The 26,415-nt window shown below is 48.4% G+C and overlaps 1 protein-coding gene across 6 annotated transcripts in view; it reads right to left on the bottom strand.

Moving 5' to 3' along the window:
- Positions 1–26,415, bottom strand: part of LOC119955119 — a 192,947-nt gene that overhangs the window by 31,625 nt on the left and 134,907 nt on the right. For all 6 annotated transcript variants that reach the window (XM_038781009.1, XM_038781010.1, XM_038781008.1 and 3 more), the window contains 4 exons: positions 21,291–21,516; positions 15,000–15,024; positions 10,652–10,686; positions 6,454–6,472 (listed from right to left, as the gene is read on the bottom strand). In XM_038781009.1, coding sequence (XP_038636937.1) covers positions 6,454–6,472; positions 10,652–10,686; positions 15,000–15,024; positions 21,291–21,516 — 305 coding nt within the window. The remainder of the gene's footprint in view (positions 1–6,453; positions 6,473–10,651; positions 10,687–14,999; positions 15,025–21,290; positions 21,517–26,415) is intronic.

The following is a 26,415-nucleotide window of genomic DNA, read 5'->3' as shown; positions in this document are numbered from 1 at the left end:
AAGGATGTGGAAGCTTTGAAAAGGGTTCAGAGGAGATTTACTAGGATGTTGCCTGGTATGGAGGGAAGGTCTTACAAGGAAAGGCTCAGGGACTTGAGGTTGTTTTCGTTAGAGAGGAGAAGGCTGAGAGGTGAATTAATAGAGACATATAAGATAGTCAGAGGGTTAGATAGGGTGGACAGTGAGAGTCTTTTTCCTTGGATGGTGATGACCAACAAGAGGGGACAGAGCTTTAAATTGAGGGGTAGTAGATATAGGACAGATGTCAGAGGTAGTTTCTTTACTCAGAGAGTAGTAGGGGTGTGGAACGTCCTGCCTGCAACAGTAGTAGACTCGCCAAATTTAAGGGCATTTAAGTGGTCACTGGATAGACATATGGATGAAAATGGAATAGTGTAGGTCAGATAGGCTTCAGATGATTTTACGGGTCGGCGCAACATCGAGGGCCGAAGGGCCCGTACTGCGCTGTAATGTTCTATGTTCTACGGGGCAGCGCGGTAGCATGGCGGTTAGCATAAATGCTTCACAGCTCCAGGGTCCCAGGTTCGATTCCCGGCTGGGTCACTGTCTGTGCGGAGTCTGCACGTCCTCCCCGTGTGTGCGTGGGTTTCCTCCGGGTGCTCCGGTTTCCTCCCACAGTCCAAAGATGTGCGGGTTAGGTGGATTGGCCATGCTAAATTGCCCGTAGTGTCCTAAAAAGTAAGGTTAAGGGGGGGGGGGGGGGGGTTGTTGGGTTACGGGTATAGGATGGATACGTGGGTTTGAGTAGGGTGATCATTGCTCGACACAACATCGAGGGCCGAAGGGCCTGTTCTGTGCTGTACTGTTCTATGTTCTATGTTCTCCTTATCGTAGGTGAGATTGAGTTTTTGGGCGGTGTGGAGAAATCGGTGGAGGTTGGCGTTGTGGTCCTGCTGGTCATGGCCACAGAGCGTGACGTTATCCAGTACGGAAAAGTGGCCCGCAGCCCGTACTGGTCCACCATTCGGTCCATTGCTGGTTGGAACACCGAAACCCCATTCGTGACGCCAAAGGGAACCCGGAAGAAATGGAAGAGGCGGCCGTCTGCCTCAAACACCGTGTAGTGGCGGTCCTCCGGGCGGATTGGGAGCTGGTGGTAGGCAGACTTCAGATCCACCGTGGAGAACACGCGGTACTGTGCGATCTGATTTACGTTGTCTGCAATCCTGGGGAGAGGGTACGCATCAAGGTGCGTGAACCGATTAATGGTCTGGCTGAAATCAACCACCATCCGGAGCTTTTCCCCAGTTTTGGTGACCACCACCTGAACTATCCAGGGGCTATTATTGGCCTCTATGATTCCTTCACGCAAAAGACGCCGGACTTCAGATCTGATAAACACCCTGTCCTGTAGACTATACCTCAAGCTGCGAGTGGCCACTGGTTTGCAGTTGACAGTGAGATTAGCGAAGAGTGGAGTGGGGTCGATTTTCAGAGTTGCTAGGCTGCATTTAGGGAGTGGGGGCAGGAGTCCGCCAAAGCTGAATGTTAAGCTCCTGAGGTTGCACTGGAAATCCAGTCCGAGGAGGAGAGGGGCGCAGAGGTCTGGGAGCACATACAATTGGAAATTAGTGTAATCGGCGCCCTGTATGGTTCGAGTCGCAGTAGTGCACCCCTGTATTTGGACTGAGTGCGACTCCGAGGCGAGGGAGATTGTTTACTGTGTCGGGAATATCGGGAGCGAGCAGCGGCTTACCAGATCCGGGTGAACAAAGCTTTCAGTGCTCCCGGAGTCGAACAGGCACGGTATCTCGTATCCGTTGATCCGGACGGACATTGTGGAGCTTTTGAGGTGCTTGGGTCACGACTGGTCCAAGGTGACTGCGCCAAGTTGAGGATAGTCGGTGGCGTGGTCGGTGGTGCTGGAGCGGCCCCGCGATGACTGTCCGCGAAGGTCGTAATCTTCGAGTGGCGTAGCGGGTGATGGCCAAGATGGTTGATCGCACGTGGCGAGGAAGATGGTGTCCAAGATGGCCGCCCCCATGGATCACACGTGGCGAGCGGCAAGGAAAATGGTGCCCAAGGTGGCGGCCCCCATGGATCACACATGGCCGGCCGCGAGGGGGACGATGGCCAAGATGGCGGCCCCCGTGAGTCGCAAATGTTGTGTGGAGGCAGAGTCGGCAGACAGTCTGCCACATTGCGGGGTCTGCGGGCTTGGGAGTCGGAGGAGCGAATGTTCGAGTTAGGGTTTGAGTTTTTTGATTTGGCCAGGCAGACCTTAGCAAAGTGCCCTTTCCGCCCGCAGCTGCTGCAGGTCGCGTTGTGGGCTGGGCTTTCCTGCCGGGCGTGTTGGGGCTGGCCACAAAAATAGATAGTCCTCCGTGGTGGGCGGGTGGCTGCGCGGCGCAGGCCTGGGGCAGCCTTTGGTCGGGGGTCCACGATGGGGTCGCGTGATCGGCCGGGAACGCAGTTAGGCTTTGGAAAGCGACCTCCAGAGAGGTTACCAGTTTTACCGTGTCCTCCAGGTCCTGGGCCCCTTTCTCAAGGAGACGCTGCCGCACATAGTTTGATCAGACCCCCGCAATATACACGCCTCGGACAGCGAGTTCGATGTGCTGAGTGGCTGTCATGGCCTGGTAGTTACAGTCGCGTGCTAGGGCTTTGAGGTCGCGTAGATAGTCATCTGGCGATGAGTTGTGAAGTTGTGTCGCGTGTAGACTTCATTATGGGCCGCACGTACAGGCAGTCGAGTATCGCGAGGGCCTCAGTGTAAGAGTTAGCTTCATCAAGTTGAGTAGAAATACGATGGCTCACCCGTGCGTGGAGAAGACTTAGTTTCTGTTCATCTGTAACGGAGGAAGTCGTCGACGCAGCCAGGTAGGCCTTGAAGCACCGAAGCCAATGCAAAAAAATTTCCTTTGCCTCTGCGGCCTGTGGATCGAGTTCCAGTCGGTCAGGATTGAGGGCTGATTCCATAGTAGTTCTTAAAGCCGATTAAATTGATGCGACCATCAATTCACTCAGAGACACGAGTTGGAGTAAACTGTGGCTTTAATCAGTTTACAACTGAGCCGGCCTGCGACTGCACAATACTGAGCGCGGTCTCGCAGGACCGCAGCACTTATACTTCCTAAAGGGGGGCGGAGCCTAGGGCGGGGCCCTGTATCTGCTCCTCATCTCCCCCCTGTGGGCAGAGCCACACAATGGCTCACAGATGGGGCCCACAGGGACAACAGTAAGGTACAGTGTGAATTACCAGTTAAACATTCACCACACCAACCTTTGCCAAAACCCTCAGCACTTCTATGTGCAATATCCCTCTATACCCATCCTATCCATGTGTTCGTCAAAATGCCTTTTGAACGCCATTAATGTATCTTCTTCCACAACCTCCCCTGGCAATGCATTCCAGGCACTAACCACCCTCTGCATAAAAAAACCTGCCTCACACGTCTCCTCTAAACTTTGCCCCACAGACCTTAAACCTATGCCCCCTGGTGACTGACCCCTCCACCCGGAGAAACAGTGGCTGCCCATCCACTCTATCCATGCCCCTCATAATCTTGTAGACCTCTATCAGGTTACCCCTCAACCTCTGTCTTTTTAATGAAAACAGTCCGAATCTATTCAGCGTCCCCACATAGCTAACACCCTCCAGCCAGGCAACATCCTGGTAAACCTCCTCTGCAACCTCTCCAAAGCCTCCACATCCTTCTGGTACTGTGGCAACCAGAATTGTGTGCAATATTCCATGTGCGGCCTTATCAAGGTTCGATACAATTGTAGCATGACTTGCCAGTTTTTTTACTTGATGCCCCGTCCAATGAAGGCAAGCATTCCATATGCTTTCTTGACTACCTCATCCACTTGTGCTGCCAGCTTCAAAGATCTGTGGACATGCACACCCAGATCTCTCTGATTTTCTATAATCCTAAGAGTTTTGCCATTTACGGTATATTTCCCCTCTACGTTGGACCTACCAAAATGCATTACCTAACATTTGTCCAGATTAAACTACATTTGCCATTTCTCTGCCCAAGTCTCCAACCTGTTTATGTCCTGCTATATCTTCTGACAATCCTCAACACTACCTGTCACTCCACCAACCTTGGTGCCATCCACGAATTTGCTAATCAGACCGGCTACATTTTCCTCCAAATCCTTTATGTACACCACAAACAACAGAGGCCCAAGCACAGATCCCTGTGAAACACCACTAGTCACAACCTTCCATTCAGAAAAGCACCCTTCTACTGCTACACTTTGCCTTCTGTTACTGAGTAGGTTCTGTATCCATCTTACCACCTCACCTCTGATCCCGCGTGACTTCACATTTTGCACCAGTCTGCCATGAGGCACCTTGTCAAAAGCCTTACTGAAATCCATGTAAACATAGAACATAGAACAGTACAGCACAGAACAGGCCCTTCGGCCCTCAATGTTGTGCCGAGCAATGATCACCCTACTCAAACCCACGTATCCACCCTATACCCGTATACCCTATACCCGTAACCCAACAACCCCCCCCCCCAACCGTACTTTTTACACTACGGGCAATTTAGCATGGCCAATCCACCTAACCCGCACATCTTTGGACTGTGGGAGGAAACCGGAGCACCGGAGGAAACCCACGCACACACGGGGGAGGACGTGCAGACTCCGCACAGACAGTGACCCAGCCGGGAATCGAACCTGGGACCCTGGAGCTGTGAAGCATTTATGCTAACCACCATGCTACCCGTGCTGCCCCAAACCACCATGCTACCCTTGCTGCCCCAAACAACATCCACCGCCCTACCCTCATCAATCATCTTTGTCACCTCCTCAAAAAACTCAGTCAAGGTTAGTGAAGCACAACCTCCCCTTCACAAAACCATGCTGTCTATCGCTTATGAGTTCATTTGTTTCCAAATGGGTATAAATCCTGTCCCTGAGAATTCTCTGCAATAAATACCTACTACCGACGTGAGGCTCACTGGCCTATAGTTTCAGGATTATCCCTGCTACCTTTCTTAAACAGCGGTGCTACATTAGCTATTCTCCAGTCCTCTGGGATCTCACCTGTAGCCAATGAGGATACAAAGATGTCAGTCAAGGCCCCAGCAATTTCCTCCCTGCTTCCCCTCAGTATTCTGGATAAATCCATCCAGCCCAGGAGACTGATCTACCTTCATATCTTTTAAAAGACCCAATACCTCCTCCTTTTCAATGTTAACATGATCCAGACTGTCCACACACCCTACCTAGGAATCATTTTCCACAAAGTCCCTCTCTTTAGTGAACATTGAAGCAAGTACTCATTTAGTACCTTGCCCATTTCCTCTGGCTCAACACATAGATTCCCCCACATCCTTAAGTGGTCCAATCTTTTCCCTGGCCACCCTCTGCTTTTTACGTGTGAATAAAAGCTTTGGGACTTCACCTTAATCCGACTTGCCAAGGACTTTTCATGACCCCTCCTCGCCCTCCTAATTTCCCACTTCAGTACCTTCCTACTTTCTTTATATTCCTCAAGGGTTTCGAGTGTCCCCATCCTTCTAGACCGTACAAAAGTCTCCTTTTTCTTTTTGATGAGGTTCATAATATCCCTCGTTATCCAAGGCTCCCTAAACATTACATACTTATCCTTCATTCACTCAGGAACGTGACTTCCTTGATTCCTAATAAAATGTCGCTTGAAAGACTCCCACATGTCCGATGTTGATTTATTATTCAACAGCGGCACCCAATCCAAATTCTTCAATTCTTGTCTAATATTATCATCATTTGCCTTTCCCCAGTTTAGCACCTTATTGCAAGGGTTGCCCTCATCCCTCTCCAAAGGTTCCCTAAAACGTTCGGAATTGTGGGTCACTACTCCCAAAATGTTCCCCTCCTGAAACCTCAACCACCTGTCCAGGCTCATTCCCCAATACCAGATCCAGTACTGCCCCTTCCCTAGTTGGACTATCTATATATTGCAGCAAGAAGGCTTCCTGGATACACCTTACAAACTCTGCCCCATCCAAACCCCTAGACTAAGTGAGTCCCAGTCAATATAGGGGGAAATTAAAATCCCTGACCACAACAACCCTGTTACTTTTACACCTATCCAAAATCTCTCTGCCTACTCCTCTATCTCTTGTTGGCAGTTGGGGGAATCTGTAATAAATGCCCAACATTGTGATTGCCCCCTTCCTGTTCCTGAGCTCTACCCGGATTGCCTCATTGTCTGAGCCCTCCAATGTGTCCTCCCACAATAAAGCTATAATATTCTATAATATTCCCCTTTATGTCCACCTCTATTTCTCCCACAGCATCAAACTGTGGGTTTGATAGGGACAGTGTAGAGGGAGCTTCATTCTGTGTCTAACCCTGTGCTGTACCTGCTCTGGGAGTGTTAGATGGGGACAATATCTATCTATATAATATGTATATGTTTGTAACTGATTTTATTTTGGTGTGATTGAGTGTGTGTATAATTTACTTAAACTCTCATATTATACTTACCTGCAAGTTTACATGAATGCTGGAATGAAAAAAAAGATTGAAGTATTAATTCACCAAAGACAAAGTGTGGGACATTAATTCTTTTTACAGGGATATTGTTAATCATAGTTATGAAATGGTACATTCATTAACTTTCTGAAAGGATAAATCTTTTGAGAATGGGGCAGCTGGAATAAGAATATTCAATGATCCTGTTGGTTTGAAGAGGATCAGTCTATTAGAAATGGAGCAGATCACAAAGGTCCAGATAGGGCAGAGCACAAATGAAAATAGGAAGAAAGGGATTTGTATTTTCATCGCACTTTCTGCAACATCAGGATGTCCCAAGGCACGTTCTTGCCAATAAAGCAGATTCGACATGTAGTCACACTGATAATCCAGGGAAATGCTGCAGCAAGTTGGACACAGCAAGATCCCACAATCAGCAATGCTAAAATGACTAGACCATCGTTTTAGTGATTTTAGATGAGTGATAAATATTCATCAGGACACAGAGGTAAATGCCCCTGCTCTTCCAGTTTTGTATATTGACCTGAGAGGACAGACAAGGTCCCAGGTTTAACACCTAATCAGAAGGACGTATCTCTGACACTCCCTGAGTACTGAAGTAGAAGCCTAGATTATGGGTTTAACTCTCTGGCGTGTGACTTGAATTGACAACATTCGAAGCCAGAAGGGAGAGATTATTTCAGAAATGACCTAGAATGATAGAAGAATCACTACAGTGCAGAAGGAGACCCATCAAGTCTGCACTGACCCTATGAAGGAACATACCACCTCGGCCCAATCCAAATCCCCACCTTTTTCCTATCATCCCACCTGGGGTCAATTTTATCATGGCCAATCCACCTAACCCACATAACTTTGGACTGGGGAGGAAACCAACGCAGAGCCGAAATTGAACCCAGGTCTCTGGCGCCGGGAGGCAGCAGTGCTAACCACTGTGCCACTATGCCATTTGATAAATGTTCAGAGTCGACAAAGGAAAAGGTACAACTCCTGCTTTCTCGCCATAACCCCTGATCCCCTTATTAATCAAGAACCTATCTATCTCTGTCTTAAAGACACTCAGTGAATTGGCCACCACAGCCTTCTGCGGCAAAGAGTCCCGCAGATTCACCACCCCCTGGCTGAAGAAATTCCTCTTCATCCTGTTTTAAAGGACCGTCCCTTTAGTCTGAGATGGTGTCCTCTGGTTCTAGTTTTTCCTACAAGTGGAAACATCTTCTCCACGTCCACTCTATCCAGGCCTCGCAGTATCCTGTAAGTTTCAATAAGATCCCCTCTCATCCTTCTAAACTCCACGAGTACAGACCAAGTTGTCAAACATTCCTCATACATTGCATTTGCCTTCTTAACTACCGACTGAACCTGCACATAAACCTTAAGAGATCGAGTACAAGGACTCCAAGTCCCTTTGTGCTACTGCTTTCCGAAGCATTTCCCCATTTAGAAAATAGTCTATGCCTAAATTCCTCCTTGTAAAGTGCATAACCTCACACTTTACCACATTGTATTTCATTTGCCACTCATTGTCCACTCTCCTAGCTTGTCCAAGTCCTTCTGCAGCCCCCTTGCTTCTTCAATACTACCTGTCCCTCTACAGATCATTGTATCATCTGCAAACTTAGCAACAGTGCCTTCAGTACCTTCTTCCACATGTTAATGTATATTGTAAAAAGTGGTGGTCCCAGCACAGACCCCTGAGGCACACCACTAGTCACCGGCTGCCACCTGAAAAAGACACCTTTATTCCCACTCTTTGCTTTCTGCCATTCAGCCATCCTCTATCCATGCCAGGATCTTATCCTGAACAACCATGAGCTCTTAAACTTATTTAACAGTCTCCTATCCGGCACTAAAACCTTTTTGCCCGTTCCATGGTTCCTTTTCAATTCCTGCTGCTGACTGCCTTTGATCTACATTCTTGTTGTTAGTTGCGGCAACATTGGATCTTTCGCTGAAACATCCCTGGTCTAATGACTAGCCCAGGACTTCCACTTAATGCTCTGTAGCAATGCTCATGATGTCAGTTGATAGACCTTGGCAAGCTGTCAATGGTGAGTCTGGAATTCTGAGACATCACCTATTTCTGTTTGAGATTGGTGGAGTCATTCAGAACAGTCCAGAAGAAAGGCGGATCCTGTGAAGAGCTCCATTTTGCTGTGAGAAAACACAGGCAGAAAGCAGTGGGAAGGCACTCTCTCTTTGTTTCTCTGCCAGGTAATGTAAAAGGCTCCTAGCTAGACCTGGGAAGGGAACTATTTCTGGTTTAGCACAGTGGACTAAATAGCTGGCTTGTATTGCAGAACAATGCCAGCAGCGCGGGTTGAATTCCCGTACCGGTCTCCCCGAACAGGTGCCAGAATGTGGCGACTAGGGGCTTTTCAGAGTAACTTCACTGAAGCCTACTTGTGACAATAAGTGATATTATTATTATTGTTAACTATTTAAAAAGACGCTGGGGGCAGCCTGACCTGTGAAGGGAACTATTGGAATGAAAGGCTGCAAGCAGATTCTCCCACCAAGTCTGGAATACTTCAATCCTCTGTCTAAATGGCTGGGAATAACCCAGCCTGAGAACTCCCTTCATGATACAGCCGGGGTTTCTGCAGAGAGATCAGGCAAAAGGAAAAGTCTCTAATGTCTCAGATTTTTTTTTTTATAAATTTAGATTAGCCAATTATTTTTTTCCGATTAAGGGGCAATTTAGCGTGGCCAATCCACCTACTTTGCACATTTTTGGGTTGTGGGGGCGAAACCCACGCAGACACGGGGAGAACGTGCAAACTCCACACGGACAGTGACCCAGAGCCGGGATCGAACCTGGGACCTCAGCGCCGTGAGGCGGTTGTGCTAACCACTAGGCCACCGTGCTGCTCCAGTAATATCTCAGAGAGATGGAGGCTCCATCTGGTGGTCGAAGGACAGAATTGCACCAACCTGAATTCCTGTGTGAGCTCCATCTGAATGAACTCGCTTATTGTCACAAGTAGGCTTCAAATGAAGTTACTGTGAAAAGCACCTAGTCGCCACATTCCGGCGCCTGTTCGGGGAGGCTGGTATGGGAATTGAACCGTGCTGGCTGGCTTGCCTGGCTTTCAAAGCCAACGATTTAGCCCTGTGCTAAACCAGCCCCTGCTGGTTTCGTGTCAAAGGATAGAATCGCACCGTCCCTGAATCTCTGTATAAATCAATTCTGCAGAAGTCGCATTTCGGAGAAGACCGACGCTCGCCACAACCTCAGCAGGGAATATTTATCCCAAACCTTTTCCTTCAATTCCGTTATTTTAATTCTTCCCCTACCTCTTCACTGAGTGTCTGTCTTGTGTGTGTATGTGTGGGATGAGGTTTTGGGAATAAGTAGACCAGTAGACCACCATTCCGTTATTGCCATTATTTGTTCATTTTATACCAGGGGTACCACCCTGCCAAGAATTTGACCACCCAGGGGCCTCCGGTCGCCTGGGAGGGGGCCCCCGGTCGCCTGGGAGGGGCCCCCGGTTGCCTGGGAGGGGCCCCCGGTTACCTGGGAGGGGCCCTCGATCGCCTGGGAGACGCCCCCCTACTCCCCCTGCCACCCACCCCCACTACCCCCAAAAGTGTTGGTAGGCCTGGTTCACATTTATGGAAATCATTGCTAAATAGTGCCCGTTCTGGGCCTCCAAGGCGAGGCCATTAGATCCCGTGTCTTGGGTAACTTTGGTGCAGACATATTAAACAAGACTAACTGTACACTTGAATATTCAAATCTGGATCCCGCCCATTGAGGGAGGTATCCAATTCTCAATGCCTCACGAGATCTTGTTATCTCACGAGGCATACCGAACATCATAAGTCTCGCAAGAGACCTTTCGCGAGACTTACCAGCCTCATCGTGACCCATTTCGGGCACGATGAGGCCGTTAGATCATGTCCCTAATATGTCACAGGCTCTATATGCCAAACTACTGGAGAGGTCAATGGCTGAATATGTCAGAATGGCTGCATATGCCAATGGTTGAATATGGAAACAGTTTTGAGAATCCCCATACACACGTGATAGTTGGAAAGAGGAAGGATCCGAATGAACACATGGATGTGAAGGAATCAATGAGTCAATTTCACCATTTGCCCCTGATTCAAGTGTCTGAATTTATTGAGAAGCAATACACACAAATCCCAAAGTTCCCCAGTGGTACTGAGCAGCTCAGCTTACCGTCATGGTAGGTGGGTCCGTGTTGTCCTGGTTACCTGGTGGTCAAAGATACACGTTGTTAGCATGTCAGCTCTGAATTAATTATATTTATCTGCAAGGTGTACATTCATCATGTGTGTTGTGTATGGAGGGTAAGGAAGGTGTTAGGAGAGAGAGTAGAGAGTTTATTTTTTCCATTTAAGGGATGTGGGCTTCGCTGGCTAGGCCAGCAACAATTGCCATAGAGTCATAAATGTTTACAGCATGGAAACAGGCCCTTCGACCCAGCTGGTCCATGCTGCCCAGTTTCTATCACAAAGCTAGTCCCACTTGCCTACATTTGACCCATATCCCTCTATATCCACACTGCCTATGTAACTGTCTAACTGCTTTTCAAAGGACAAAATTGTATCCGCCTCTACCACTGCCTCTGGTAGCCCGTTCCAGATGCTCACCACCCTGTGAAAATATTTCCCTCCTGGTCTCTTTTTGTATCCTCTCCCCTCTCACCTTAAACCTATGCCCTCTAGTTCTCGACTCCTCTACCTTTAGGAAAAGATGTTGACTATCTCACTGATCGATGCTCCTCATTATTTTATAGACCTCTATAAGTTCACCCCTAAGCCTCCTACGGTCCAGGGAAAAAAATCCTAGTCTATCCAGCCTCTCCTTATAACTCAGACCATCAAGTCCAGATAGCATCCTCGTAAATCTCTTCTGCACACTTCCTATGATGTGGAGATGCTGGTGTTGGACTGGGGTGAGCACAATAAGAAGTCTTACAACACCAGGTTAACGTCCAACAGGTTTGTTTCGAATCACTACCTTTTGGAGCACTGCTCTCACTTCATTCCTCAGATGAATGAAGAGGTATGTTCCAGAAACATATATATGGACAAAGGCAAAGATGCAAGACGATACTTTCAGTGCGAGTCTTTGCAGGTAATTAAGTCTTTACAGGTCCAAATGGAGCAACTGGAGAGAGGGATAATCACAGGTTAAAGAGCGGTGAAAGAGACGTTTTTTACAGAGAGGGTAGCGGGTGCCTGGAGCTCACTGCCAGAGGAGGTGCTGGAAGCAAGTACGATAGTGACGTTTAAAGGGCTTCTTGACAAATATATGAATAGGATGGGAATAGAGGGTTACGGACCCAGGAAGTGTCGAAGATTTTAGGTTCGACGGGCAGTATGGTAGGCGCAGACTTGGAGGGCTGAAGGACCTGTTCCTGTGCTGTACTTTTCTTTGCTCTTTGATGTCAAGGGCAGTCACTCTCACCTCACCGCTGGAGTTCAGCTCTTGTGTTCATGTATGAACCAAGACTAAAATGAGGTCAAGAGCTGAGTGACCCTGACAGAATCCAAACTCAGTGTCTGTGAGCAGGTTATTGCTAAACACATACCACTGATAACTCTGTTGATGACCCCTTCCATCATTTTGCTGATGATTGACAGTAGACCGATGTGGCGGTAATTGTCCGGGTTGGATTTATCTTGCCCTTTGTCTAAAGGCTATTCTGGGCAATTTTCCACATTGCTGGGTAGATGCCAGTGCTGTAACTGCACTAGAACAGCTTGGCCTGGGCCACAGCAAGATCAGGTGCACAAGTCTCCATTACTATTGCCAGAATATTGTCGGGGCCCATAGCCTTTGCTGTATCCAGTGTCTTCAGCCATTTCTTGATATCACATGGAGGGAATCAAATTGGCCGAAGATGGCATTTGTGATGCTGGGGACCTGTGGAGGAAACCGAGATGGATCATCCATTTGGCATTTATGGCTGAAGATTGTTGAGAATGCTTCAGCCTCAACTTTTGCACAGATGTGCTGGGTTCCTCCATCATTGAGGATGATGGCAGCTGTGGAGTCTCCTCCTCCAGTGAATTGCTTAATTGTCCACCATAATTCATGGCAGAATGTGGTAGAAGAGTACAGCTTAGGCCTGATCCTTTGGTTAGGGAATTTCTTAGCTCTGTTGGGCACGCAGGTAGTTCTGTGTTGTAGCTTTACCAGGTTGACACCTCATTTTTCAGTAGGCATGCCCTCCTGAGCTCATCACTGAACCAGGGTTGATCTCCTGGTTTGGTGGCAATGATAGAGTGGGGATATGCTGGACCATCAGGTTACAGATTGTGGTTGGTAATAATTCTGCTGTCGCTAAAGACCCTCAATACCTCATAGTTGCCAGGCTGGAGTTGCTAGATTTGTTCAAAATCAATCCCATTTAGCATGGTGGGTAGTGCCACACAACACATTGGTGTGAAGACTGGCCGTTGTCTCCACAAAGACTGTATGGTGGTGTGACAATCGGAGGATTTTAGAATCATAGAATCATAGAATCCCTACAGTGCAGAATGAGGACATTCAGTCCATCGAGTCTGCACCAACCCTCTGAAAGAGCATTCGACCTAGACCCAATTCCCCCGCCCTATTCCCGTAACCCCATCTAACGGCAATTTAAAACTGCCAATCCACCTAACCGGCATATCTTTGGACTGCAGGAGGAAACCAGAGAACCCGGAAGAAATCCACGTAGACATGGGGAGAATGTGAAAACTCCATACAGAGAATCACCCAAGGCCGGAATTGGACCCGGGTCTCTGAAGCTGTGAGGAAGCAGTGCTAACCACTGTGCCATCATGCCGCCCCTTTTTAGCAAATTGAATTATAAATATCCTGAGCAAATTTTAAGAGTTAAAAGCCTGGGGTCAGTGTGGTTTGACTAGGAAAGTCCGTGGAGAATTAACGATTTGCAGCTTGCCTGAAGAGATTGTTTTTCTCATCTTGAGGATATGAGGTCAGTGCCAGGAGGAGTCAGAGAGAGACAGCGCCATTTTGTGAGAAACTGAAAGCTCTGACTGGGAAGCCTTGTGTGTGAGCACAAGACAAGCAGTTTTCTTTCCCTGTGAGATAGCTTTAAAAGTGATAATATTTAAAAACAGAGCAGCCTTGCCTGGAGACAAGGAGAAGACTAAGACAAATCAAGTGAAGTAACCACTGAGCCTGAATTTGCTTTGTAATGCAAGTATCACTTTAGGACCTGTTTAAAATGATTGAGAGCTGTATGTGTACTTTCTTGTTGTTTGGTCGGAAATTGAAAAGGAATTTGGTAGGTGTTAAGGTGTATGGGTGCCCTGTTCCTTTTGGATTTGAAGTTAAAAAGTTAAATATTGTTATTCACAATAAAGTTTTGTTTTAAAAAATAACCAAGCTGTATTTCTTCATGCAATCACTCCTGGAGTGAATCGATCTTTCCACATATTGTTAAAAACTAAAAACAAATATTGGGTTTTCTGTCCAGTATCCTAGGCACTGTTGCGGTCTGGTCGGAGATTGTAATCATGGTCACTTATACCAATAGTTTCATGGACAAATGCACCTGCAGCAGGAAGGTTGGTGAGGATGAGGTCATGTTTGTTTTTACCTCTTGTTGGTTCCCTCACTATCTGCTGCAGTCCAGCAGCTATGTCCTTTAAGATCCGGCCAGCTTGGTCTGTGGTGGTACTACCAAACCACTCTTGGTGATGGATATTGAAGTCCCCTACTATGCAGCGTTCATTATTTAATGTAATGTGGGCTTCGCTGGCTCGACCAGCATTTATTACCCATCCCTAAGGGCCCTTGGAAATTCTGTACCCGTGTCAGTCTCAATGCTTCCGCCAAGTGGTGATCAACATGGAGAAGTACTGATTCATCGACTGAGGGGTGGGTGGTATTTGGTAACTAGATTTGAACTAATGCCATGGGACTTCATGGGGTCCGGAGTCGACGTTGAGGACTACCAGGGCCACTCTTTCCTGACTATATACCAATATGCCGCCACACCTGCTGGGTCTGGCCTGTCGATGGGACATACCCAGAAATGGTGATGGTATGTAGGGGCATTATCTGTAAATGAGTCACAGACATTATCCTTCTTGTGTACCCGAACAGGCGCCGTAATGTGGCGACTAGGGGCTTTTCACAGTAACTTCATTTCAATTACTAGTGGAAAGCCCCTAGTCGCCACATTTTGCCGCCTGTTCGGGGAGGCCGGTATGGGAATTGAACCCGCGCTGCAGGCCTTGTTCTGCATTACAAGCCAGCTGTTTAGCCCACTGTGCTGAACCAGCCCCTAATAATCTTCATTGTCACAAGTAAGTCTGTGGGACAGCTCTCCCAATTGTGGCACAAGCACCCAGGAAAGAGTAAAGAGGACTTTGCAGAGTCGACAGGGCTGGGTTTGCTGAGGTAATACTGAGATTGTGTGGGAAAGTGAACCAGAGCAGGGAGTGTAAAGGTGAGAGAGTTTGTTGCAGATCTCTTTGCTATTCCTGACCAGCGAAACAGTATTAACCCTTCTTATTCCAGCTTTTAAAAGTGTGCCCCTTACCTCTCAACTCACTTGGCCACTCCCACTGCAAGCAAAAGATAGGAATAGTTTTAATGATTATCCAATATAATTAACAGAATAATCTCAACACAAGCATTGAAATATGGTTAAAGTATTGGTTATTTGGAGAGCTGGAACACTCATTGCATTTAATCAATTTGCAAACCAAGCAACAAGCTAGGATCAGAGTTACCGGCCCCCTCCCAGAATGGTTCAGAGTTTAAAAGGGTATTAGACAGCTATATCTCTTCTCACCATATTTAATCAACATTACAGCAGAAATGGTTATGAGGAAGACACTGGGTGGATAAAAATGTAGAATACTGATTGGCAGATGGTGGGCGCGATTCTCCGCTGCCCACGCCGGTTGGGAGAATAGCGGGAGGGCCTCCCGACATTTTTCACGCCCTCCCGCTATTCTCCCCCCCCCCCCCCCCCCCCCCCACCCGACCCACGTCACAAATCGCCGCTCACCGTTTTTTACGGCGAGCGGCGATACTCCGAGGCCGATGGGCCAATCGGCCGGGCCTTTACGCCCGTTTTTTCACGGAAGCAAACACACCTGCTCGCTTACGTCGTAAAAACAGGCGCTGGATGCCCGTTTGGGGCTGGAGCACCACCGTTGTGCTCAGGAGGGGACAGGCCCACGATCGGTGCCCACCGATCGTCGGGCCTGCGTCCAAAAGGGACGCACTATTTCCGCTCCGCCGCCCGACAAGATCAAGCCGCCACATCTTGTCAGGCGGGGGTGGAGAAATGCGGAACCGCGCATGCGCGGGTTGCGTTAATGGCGTGATGACGTCACCCGCGCATGCGCGTATTGGAGCCGGCTCCAACCTGCGCATGCGCGGCTGACGGCAGGTAACCAACAATCCGCTGTTGAGTGCCCCAGCAGCCCATAATTCACCCATACCCACCGTCACAGTTTCCGAAGTCAGATCGGCCTTCCTGAAAGTGAACCCACGGAAGGCGATGGGCCCGGACGGGATCCCTGGTCGTGCACTCAGAGCCTGCGCATACCAGCTGGCAGAAGTATTCACAGACATCTTTAACCTATCCCTACTCCACTCCGAGGTCCCCACCTGCTTCAAGAAGACCACCATCATACCGGTACCAAAGAAGAACCAGGCAACATGCCTCAATGAATACCGCCCGGTGGCCCTGACATCAGTTGTAATGAAGTGCTTCGAGAGGCTAATCATGAAGCGCATCACCTCCATACTCCCGGAACACCTTGACCCACTTCAATTCGCATACCGTCGCAACCGGTCCACATCAGACACCATTTCCCTGGCCCTACACTCATCCCTAGAGCATCTCGAAAACAAGGACTCCTACATCAGACTCCTATTTGTTGACTACAGCTCCGCCTTCAATACCATAATCCCAGCCAAGCTCATATCAAAGCTCCAAAACCTAGGACTTGGCTCTCCACTCTGCAACTGGATCCTTGACTTTCTGACCAAGAGACCACAGTCAGTAAGAATGAACACCAACACCTCCTCCACAATAGTCCTCAATACCGGTGTCCCACAAGGCTGCGTACTTAGCCCCCTACTCTATTCTCTGTACACACACGACTGCGTGGCAAAACTTTGTTCCAACTCCATCTACAAGTTTGCTGACGATACGACCATAGTGGGCCGGATCTCGAATAACGATGAGTCCGAATACAGGAGGGAGATAGAGAACCTAGTGGAGTGGTGTAACGACAACAATCTCTCCCTCAATGCCAGGAAAACTAAAGAGCTGGTCATCAACTTCAGGAAGCAAAGTACTGTAACACCCCTATCAGCATCAATGGTGCCGAGGTGGAGATGGTTAGCAGTTTCAAATTCCTAGGGGTGCACATCACCAAACATCTGTCCTGGTCCACTCACGTCGACGCTATCACCAAGAAAGCACAACAGCGCCTATACTCCCTCAGGAAACTAAGGAAATTCGGAATGTCCACATTAACCCTTACCAACTTTTACAGATGCACTATAGAAAGCATCCTATCGGGCTGCATCACAGCCTGGTATGGCAACTGCTCGGCCCAGGACCGCAAGGAACTTCAGAGAGTCGTGAATACCGCCCAGTCCATCACACGAACCTGCCTCCCATCCATGGACTCCATCTACACCTCCCGCTGCCGGGGGAAAGCAGGCAGCATAATTAAGGATCCCTCCCACCCGGCTTACTCACTTTTCCAACTTCTTCCATCGGGCAGGAGATTCAGAAGTCTGAGAACACGCACGAACAGACTCAAAAACAGCTTCTTCCCCACTGTCACCAGACTCCTAAATGACCCTCTTATTGACTGACCTCATTAACACTACACCCTGTATGCTTCAATCGATGCCAATGCTTATGTAGTTACATTGTATATCTTGTGTTGCCCTATTATGTATTCTCATGTATTTTCTTGAATTTTGTTAAATTCCCTTTTCTTCCCATGTACTGAATGATCTGTTGAGCTGCTTGCAGAAAAATACTTTTCACTGTGCCTCGGTACACGTGACAATAAACAAATCCAATCCAATCCAATCCAATACAGGTGCCAGCCGCGCGTCATCTTGGCGACGGTCGTTAAGGCCACGATGCCGTTATTCCCGGGGTCCCGCTCCTAGCCCCGACGGGGGGGGGGAGAATCGGGTCCCAGTAACGGGCATGAAGGCTGCTGTGAAACACGGCCAGTTTCACGGCAGCCTTCACAACTCTCTGCATTTGCGGAGAATCTCGCCCGGTGAGTTTTGAATCTTCAGTGTGTTTTAATAATAATAATAATAGCTTATTGTCACAAGTAGGCTTCAATCAAGTTACTGTGGAAAGCTCCGAGTCGCCACATTCTGCTGCCTGTTCGGGGAGGCCGGTATGGGAATTGAACCCGCGCTGCTGGTCTTGTTCTGCATTACAAGCCAGCTGTTTAGCCCACTGTGCTGAACCAGCCCCTAATAATCTTCATTGTCACAAGTAGGCTTACATTAACATTGAACACAGTAAGAAGTCTTACAACACCAGGTTAAAGTCCAACAGGTTTGTTTCAAACACGAGCTTTCGGAGCACGGCTCCTTCTTCACCTGAAGAAGGAGCCGCATCATGATTAACATTGAAATGAGGTTACTGTGAAAATCCCCTAGTCGCCACATTACGGCGCCTGTTCGGGTACACAAGAAGGAGAATTCAGAATGTCCAAATTACCTAACAGCACGTTTTTGGGATTCGTGGGCGGAAACCAGATCACGTTAACCAGAAATACAGTCTCCTGATCAATGTCACAAGACAAAGATGACGGAGATGGGTGAAAACAGTTATAGGATTCTGATGAACGGTGTTCTGCTATTTTGGGTCGCTCAGCATGGAAGATACAGAGTCTACCAAAGAAATTCAGTAAGAAGTCTTACAACACTAGGTTAAAGTCCAACAAGTTTGTTTCAAACACTAGTTTTCGGAGCACTGCTCCTTCCTCAGGTCCGAGCAGTGCTCTGAAAGCTCGTGTTTGAAACCAACCTGTTGGACTTTAACCTGGTGCTGTAAGACTTCTTACTGTGCTCACCCCAGTCCAACGCCGGCATCTCCACATCAAGAAATTCAGGCCAGACTTAACCAGGGTCGTGATGTGGTGATCTCACTTAAATATGTTATGGACCATAATTTAGTAGAGATAATCACAGTCAGATTGCCACTCCACTCCGAGTTTCTTACTCCTTGACATGGGCCAGGTGAGAATAGTGCAGCAAGTTCCCGGAACCTTCAGTCAAGCACAGGAGAGTGGGGAGGGAAGGAAGACTTGCCTCCTTTTTCCAGTACATAAAGCAGGTAGGTTTAACGGTCGTTATCACTTCGAGATGCCACAATAAAGGGCAGGAGTGGGTCGAGCAATGGAGGTGGTCAGTGGGAGTGGGTTGAGTGGTCAGTAAGGAGGTGGTCAGTGGTGGGGGTGGTCAAGTAGTCAACTGTCCTGTAGAAAGATCATTTAGATCCTAATTAATTCTGTTTCTCTCTCCATAGATGCTGCCAGACCTGAGTTTATCCAGAATTTTCTGTTTTAATTTTAGTCAAATGGGGTTCAGGATGGTAGGGGCATAATTGGAGGATGGGGTGTAGTAAGGGTGATGGGGGTATACTCAAAAGAAGGGGGGGGGAAATGAGTGGGGAGATGAGACAGAATTCTGTGGGGGGGGGGGGGGTCACAGTGTAGTTGAGGTGGGGAAGTAGTCAGGAATGTGGGGGGTAGTTGGGTATCCTGTGAGTGACATGAGAAAGTAGTTGGAGGTGTCAAGAGATCTTGTGGAGGGTAGTTGGAGGAGGTGGGAAGGTAGTAGGGGATTGAGTGTGGTCAAGGGACCCTGTAGAGGGCCAGATGGGTGGGGGGGGAGTCCTTTTTGGGGGGGGGGTTCAATACTATAGCTACCCAGGAGTTAGAAGTGGTTTTAATTCTTCTAACATTTTCTTGATAACTATTGATATGGGACTGGTTTAACACACTGCGCTAAATTGCTGGCTTTTAAAGCAGACCAAGCAGGCCAGCAGCATGGTTCGGTTCCCGTACCAGGCTCCCCGAACAGGTGCCGGAATGGGGCGACTAGGGGCTTTTCACAGTAACTTTACTGAAGCCTACTTGTGACAATAAGCGATTTTCATTTCATTTCATTTCATTTCATGTAAGACAGTCCGGACCATCTGATGCTTACAATTGAAATCGCATTATCGAATCGTTCTATGCAGAACAATTGCCTCATGAAAACCTAGCACCTCCGGGGGTGTTCCCCAGCCCACATTTGGGTACCCTCGTGGGTAAGATGCCCTGGAGCACAGCAGCTACGGGTCTGTATAGCACTGCCTCTGAATCACAATCTGTTTCAGAGATCGGGGCGGGATACCCGATCCCCGGCGGGTCGGAGAATCATCGGGGGACGTCGTGAAACCCGCCCCCGCCAGCTGCCGTGTTCTCCGGCGCCGGGGTTTTGGCGGAGGCGGGAATTGTGCCGCGCCGGTCAGCGGCCACTGACAACGCCCCCCCCCCCCCCAGCGATTCTCCGGCCCGCGATGGGCCAAGTGGTCACCCGTTTTTGGCAGATCCCGCCCGCGTAAATCACAACAGGTCCTTACCGGTGGGACCTGGCAACATGGGCGACCTGCAGAGTCCTCGGGGGTGGGGGGGGGATCTGGCCCCAGGGGGTGCCCCCATGGTGGCCTGGCCCGGGATCGGGGCCCACCGATCCGCGGGCGGGTCTGTGCTGTCGGAGCACTCGTTCCCTCCGCACCGGCCGCTGTCAACCTCTGCCATGGCCGTTGTGGAGAAGAACCTCCCTGCGCATGCGCTGTTATAATGCCAGCACACGCTGGCGCTCCCTCGTATGTGGCAACTCGCGCCGGCCGGCGGAGGCCCTTCGGCGTCGGTTGGCATGGTGCCAATGACCGTCCGTGCCGGCTGGCCCAGCGCCAAACACTCCGGCACTGGCCTAGCCCCTGAAGGTGCGGGGCGGCCCGACGCTGGAGTGGTTCACGCCACTCCTCGGCGCCAGAGTGGCCTGTACCGCCGGTTCACGGAGAATCCCGCCCCAGCTTCTCACTCGCATGGCCGAGGAAAGTCAGTGGTTTATTTGATACAAGCTGCTTTGATGTGGCTCCATGCTTTGGGCTGTAATATAGCACTGATTTAACCCTCGAACAATGACCTGGGTTAAAAACACATTGAAAATCCTCACCAATAAAACAATAAATGTGGAGGATTACACATTCACCTCAACAGCAGTAAGAGACAAAGGGCATGATCTTCCCAAAAGGGAACAAGTGTGTTTAGCCGCGTTTGCCAGCACTCTCAGTGCCGAGAAACACGTGGCTATTCAACGCGCACTCACTTTGAATAAGAGGCCTGAACGGGGAACACCCAGCCGTGGCCGCACACAGCCCCGTTTTTTACAATGAGGAGCTCCAATTCCCTTGGAGACCCCCACGAGTGCCGTTCCGTCTGGTCCACTTTTGTGGGGACAAGTACCAAACCGGGCTCGCCAGAGGCGAGGCGAGGTGATTGAATCCCAAAGCCTCAGGTACCTCAGGAATCTGCGCATTAGTGCAAGGCTTATTGCCTCGCTCTAATATGCAGATTTGCCAAAAGGTGATCCTCCCCATTGCGGTCGGGATTCACCTCACAACATCTTCCGAGATTACGTTGAATCTCGCCAGGTGTTGAGAACCGTGTAGATCCCGGTAGTTGAGTCTCCCAGCTCTCCATGGCCATACTGCGCTGCAGCGACCTGCTTTTCCGGCGCTGGAGGATCGCGCACCAAGTGTGTCTCTCCTTACCAAAATGATTTTCACACCTTCCCCTGGTTCCTGAGATCCCACTTCTTCTCCAGATTCCTGGGCTCCTTCCATCAATTCCAAGGCTCCTGCTCTTGGTTCCATGGTACCTTTCCAATCATTAACTGAAACCACAATCTTGATGCCAGAAGCATTGATCATTTTTTCACACTCGGAGCATGGTATTTTAGAGGCAAACATCACACTGGAATCAGTACCTTTGCCCGACCTGTAGGAAAAATAAATCAGCACTTGATCAAAATATTGAGGTCAATCAATTATGTATTGCACCGGGTAACAGCACTTGATTTACAATCTAATTTGGTATGAGTTGGAGTCGTGGGAACACACTATCCTGAGAGATGGACGGCATGGTAGCACAATGTTTGGCACTGTTGCTTCACAGTGCCAGGGTCCCAGGTTCGGTTCCCGGCTTGGGTCACTGTCTGTGCGGAGTTTGAACGTTGTCCCCGTGACTGCGTGGGTTTCCCTGGGTGCTCTGAGTTCCTCCCACAAGTCTTGAAAGATGTGCTGTTAAGTGAATTGGACATTTTGAATTTTCCCTCTGTGTACCCGAACAGGTGCTGGAATGTGGCACCGAGGGGCTTTTCACAGTAACTTCATTGCAGTGTTAATGTAAACCTACTTGTGACAATAAAAGATTATTATTTAAAAACGATGGCACACCCCAAAGTGATTGGGAAGGGAGTGAAGTTGAAACTGTGCAAACAGTACTTCCCAAAGCAACAAGAGCAAAGAGATCCAGAGTTTTACTGAAATTTAAATGGATGACAATGTGAATTAAAAACTTAACTATAGCAAGAATGTTAGGACTGGGAAGGATAATGATGTGTATATCCTGCAGAATGTGGATGTACTAATCAGAAAATGGAAAACATCTGAAGGAAAAGTTTTGGTCTTCCCAATAATTAGTTGGAAGAAATTTCCAGGGCTGAGGGGTGACCTGTCATGGGAATGCCACTTTAAGAAATGTTTGTCTGCTCAAGTGGCTGCAGTGATATCAGACTGTGGGTGGAGCTGAGCTCTGGCTCTGCTTTTTAGTTTCGCTTTCAGGAAAAGCTTGGGTGTGTCTGTGTTTTTTGGTTTTGTTTTAGTGTTGGAGCTGAAGCCAGCCAAAGAAGGTGTAATTTTGATCTCTCTGCAATCTAAAGACTATCTCTAGATCATTTGGTGAATTCAGAGTGATAACTGCTCTCAGTTCTCCCAGTGAGCCAGAGAAGACACAGCGAAGAGTGAGTTTGGGAATTTGAAGCTGGGTGGGAATTCAAAGCTGGGTGGGGAGGAGGTGCTTTTTATCCCTGGTAAGTGACTGGTGAGTAGTTTTTCTTTTCATTTGTATATTTATTTATTTATTCTTTCATTTTTTGGCATTGTAGTTGTATAAGTTAACCTACGGTTTAAGACATGGCAGGAGATCCCAGACCCGTCTCATGCTCCTCGTTTGATATGTGGGAGCTCAGGGACACGTCCACTGTCCCTGACTCCTTCACGTGCAAGAAGTGCATCCAGTTGCAGCTCCTGTTAGACCGCTTGATGGCTCTGGATCTGCGGATGGACTCACTTTGGAGCATCTGCGATGCTGAGGACGTCGTGGATAGCACGTTTAGTGTGTTGGTCACACCGCAGGTGAAAGGTACTGAGGGAGATAGAAAATGGGTGACCAAAAGACAGAGGAAGAGTAGGAAGGCAGTGCAGGTGTCCCCTGCGGTCATCTCCCTACAAAACAGATACACTGCTTTGGAATCTGTTGAGGGAGATGGCTCACCAGGGGAAGGCAGCAGTAGCCAGGTTCATGGCACCATGGCTGGCTCTGCTGTGCAGGAGGGCAGGAAGAAGAATGGCAGGGCTATAGTGATAGGGGACTCAATCGTAAGGGGAATAGACAGGCGGTTCTGCGGACGCAATCGAGACTCCAGGATGGTATGTTGCCTCTTTGGTGCAAAGGTCAAGGATGGCGTGGAGTGGCTGCAGGACATTTGGGGGTGGGGGGGAACAGCCAGCTGTCGTGGTGCACATAAGCACCAACGATATAGGTAAAAAACGGGATGAGCTGAATTCAGGGAGTTAGGAGTTAAACGAAAAAGTAGGACCTCAAAGGTAGTAATCTCATGATTGCTGCCCATGCCACGAGCTAGTCAGAGTAGGAATGTCAGGATAGATAGGATGAATGCCTGGCACGAAATATGATGCAAGAGGGAGGGATTCAAATTCCTGCAGCATTGAAACCTGTACTGGGGGAGGTTGGACCAGTACAAACCGGGCGATCTGCACCTGGGCAGGACTGGAACCAATGTCCTGGGGGGCGGAGGAGGTGTTTGCTTGAGCTGTTGGGGAAGATTTAAACTAATGTGCAGGGGAATGGGATACAATATAGGAAGTCGGAGGGAAGTACAACGGGGCCAGAAACAAAAAGCAATAAGGGGGAAAGTGTAAGGCAGAGAAGTCATAGTCAAAAATCAAAAAGGGCCACAGTACAGGGTACAGTGACTGAGGAGAGTGTGAAAAGGGAGGTGGCCAATGCAGGATTGAGGGTGTTGTACCTAAATGCGCGCAATATACAGAACAAGGTAAATGAGCTTGTTGCGCACATTGAAATTGGCCTGTACAATGTTGTGGGCATCACAGAGACGTGGCTGCAAGGGGATCGGGTCTGCGATCTGAATATCCAAGGATATATGTCCTCTCGAAAGGGCGGGCTGATGGGCAAAGGGGGCGGGGTTGCATTGTTAGTAAGGAATGAAGTTAAATTGATAGCAAGGAGCCATATATGATCAGAAGGCATAGAATCTCTGTGGGTAGAGTTGAGGAATCGCAAAGGTAAAAAGACCCTGATGGGAGTTATGTACAGACCCCCTAGCAGTAGTCATGATGTGGGGCAGAAAATAAATCAGGGAATAGAAAAGGCATGTAAAAAAGGCCATATTACAATAATGGGGGACTTCAATATACAGGTGGACTGGGAAAATCAGGTTAGAAGTGATTCCCAAGAAATGGAATTTGTGGAATGTCTATGAGATGTTTTTTTGGAGCAGCTTGTGACAGAGCCTACTAAGGAACAGGCAATTCTGGATTTGGTGATGTGTAATGAAGCAGACTTGATTAGGGAACTTAAGGTCAAGGAACCCTTAGCGAGCAGTGACCACAATATGATAGAATTTACCCTGCAGTTTGAGACGGAGAAGCTGCAATCAGATGTAACAGTATTACAATTAAATAAGGGTAACTACAAAGACATGAGAGAGGAGCTGGCCAGAGTTGATTGGAGAAGGAGCCCAGCAGGGAAGACAGTGGAAGTTTTTGGGGGATTATTAGGGAGGCACAACAGAAATTCATCCCAAGGAGGAGGAAACATGCTAAGGGGACAAGGCATCCATGGCTGACAAGGGATGCCAATGACAGCATAAAGGCTAAGGAAAAAGCATACAAAGTGGCGAGGATTAGTGGGAAACTAGAGGATTGGGAAGCCTTTAAAAGCGAGCAGAGGACAACTAAAAAAGTAATAAGGGGGGAGAAGATGAAGTACGAGGGTAAGCTAGCTAGTAATATAAAGGAAGAAAGGAAGAGATTTTTTCAGTATATAAAAGGTAAGAGAGAGGCAAAAATAGACATTGGACCACTGGAAAATGTGGCTGGAGAAGTAATGATAGGAAACAAAGAAATGGCAGACGAACTGAATAGTTACTTTGCATCAGTCTTCACGGTGGAAGACACCAGTGGGATGCCAGAGCTCCAGGAGAACCAGGGGGCAGAGGTGAGTGCAGTGACCATTACTAAGGAGAAGGTTCTGGGGAAACTGAAAGGTCTGAAGGTGGATAAGTCACCTGGACCGGATGGACTGCGCCCTAGGGTCTTAAAAGAGATAGCTGAGGAAATTGTGGAGGCATTAGTGATGATCTTTCAGGAATCACTGGAGGCAGGAAGGGTCCCAGAGGACTGGAAAGTGGCTAATGTAACACCACTGCTTAAGAAGGGAGGGAGGCAGAAGACGGAAAATTATAGGCAGTTAGCCTGACTTCGGTCATTGGTAAAATTTTAGAGTCTGTTATTAAAGATGAGATCGCGAAGCACTTGGAAGTGCATGGTAAAATAGGACTGAGTCAGCACGGCTTTGTCTAAGGGAGATCGTGTCTGACAAATCTGTTAGAGTTCTTTGAGGAGGTAACAAGCAAGTTAGACAAAGCAGAACCAGTGGACGTGATTTATTTAGATTTCCAGAAGGTCTTTGACAAGGTGCCATATCGGAGACTGTTAAATAAGTTAAAAGCCCATGGTGTTAAGGGTAAGATCCTGGCATGGATCGATGATTGGCTGACTGGCATAAGGCAAAGAGTGGGGATAAAGGGGTGTTTTTCAGGATGGCAGCCGGTGACTAGTGGTATGCCTCAGGGGTCTGTGCTGGGACCACAACTTTTTTCAATATACATTAATGATCTGGATAAAGGTACTGAAGGCACTGTTGCTAAGTTTGCAGATGATACAAAGATCTGTAGAGGGACAGGTAGAATTGAGGAAGCAAGGAGGCTGCAGAAGGACTTGGGCAAGCTAGGAGAGTGGGCAATGAAGTGGCAAATGAAATACAATGTGGAAAAGTGTGAGGTTATACACTTTGGAAGGAGGAATTTAGGCATAGACTATTTTCTAAATGGGGAAATGCCTCGGAAAGCCTCAGATGAGGGGGGATCTTATTGAAACATACAAGATACTGTGAGGCCTGGATAGAGTGGACGTGGAGAGGATGTTTCCACTTGTAGGAAAAACTAGAACCAGAGGACACCCTCTCAGATTAAAGGGACAATCCTTTAAAACAGAGATGAGGAGGAATTTCTTCAGCCAGAGGGTGGTGAATCTGTGGAACTCTTTGCCGCAGTGTCTTTAAGACCGAAATAGATAGGTTCTTGATTAATAAGGGGATCAGTGGTTATGGGGAGAAGGCAGGAGAATGGGGATGAGAAAATATCAGCCATGATTCAATGGCGGAGCAGACTCGATGAGCCAAGTGGCCTAATTCTGCACCTATGTCTTATGATCTTATGGTTTAAATCTGACGTGCTTCTGTAAAAAGGATTTTTGTCTTATGGATGTGAAAAGGAAAGTTTAAGGATTACTT

Source organism: Scyliorhinus canicula, chromosome 20 (assembly GCF_902713615.1).
Source record: "Scyliorhinus canicula chromosome 20, sScyCan1.1, whole genome shotgun sequence".
Taxonomy (NCBI): domain Eukaryota; kingdom Metazoa; phylum Chordata; class Chondrichthyes; order Carcharhiniformes; family Scyliorhinidae; genus Scyliorhinus; species Scyliorhinus canicula.
Note: the sequence above shows the minus strand (reverse complement) of the source record. Positions and strands in the feature narration are given on the sequence as shown.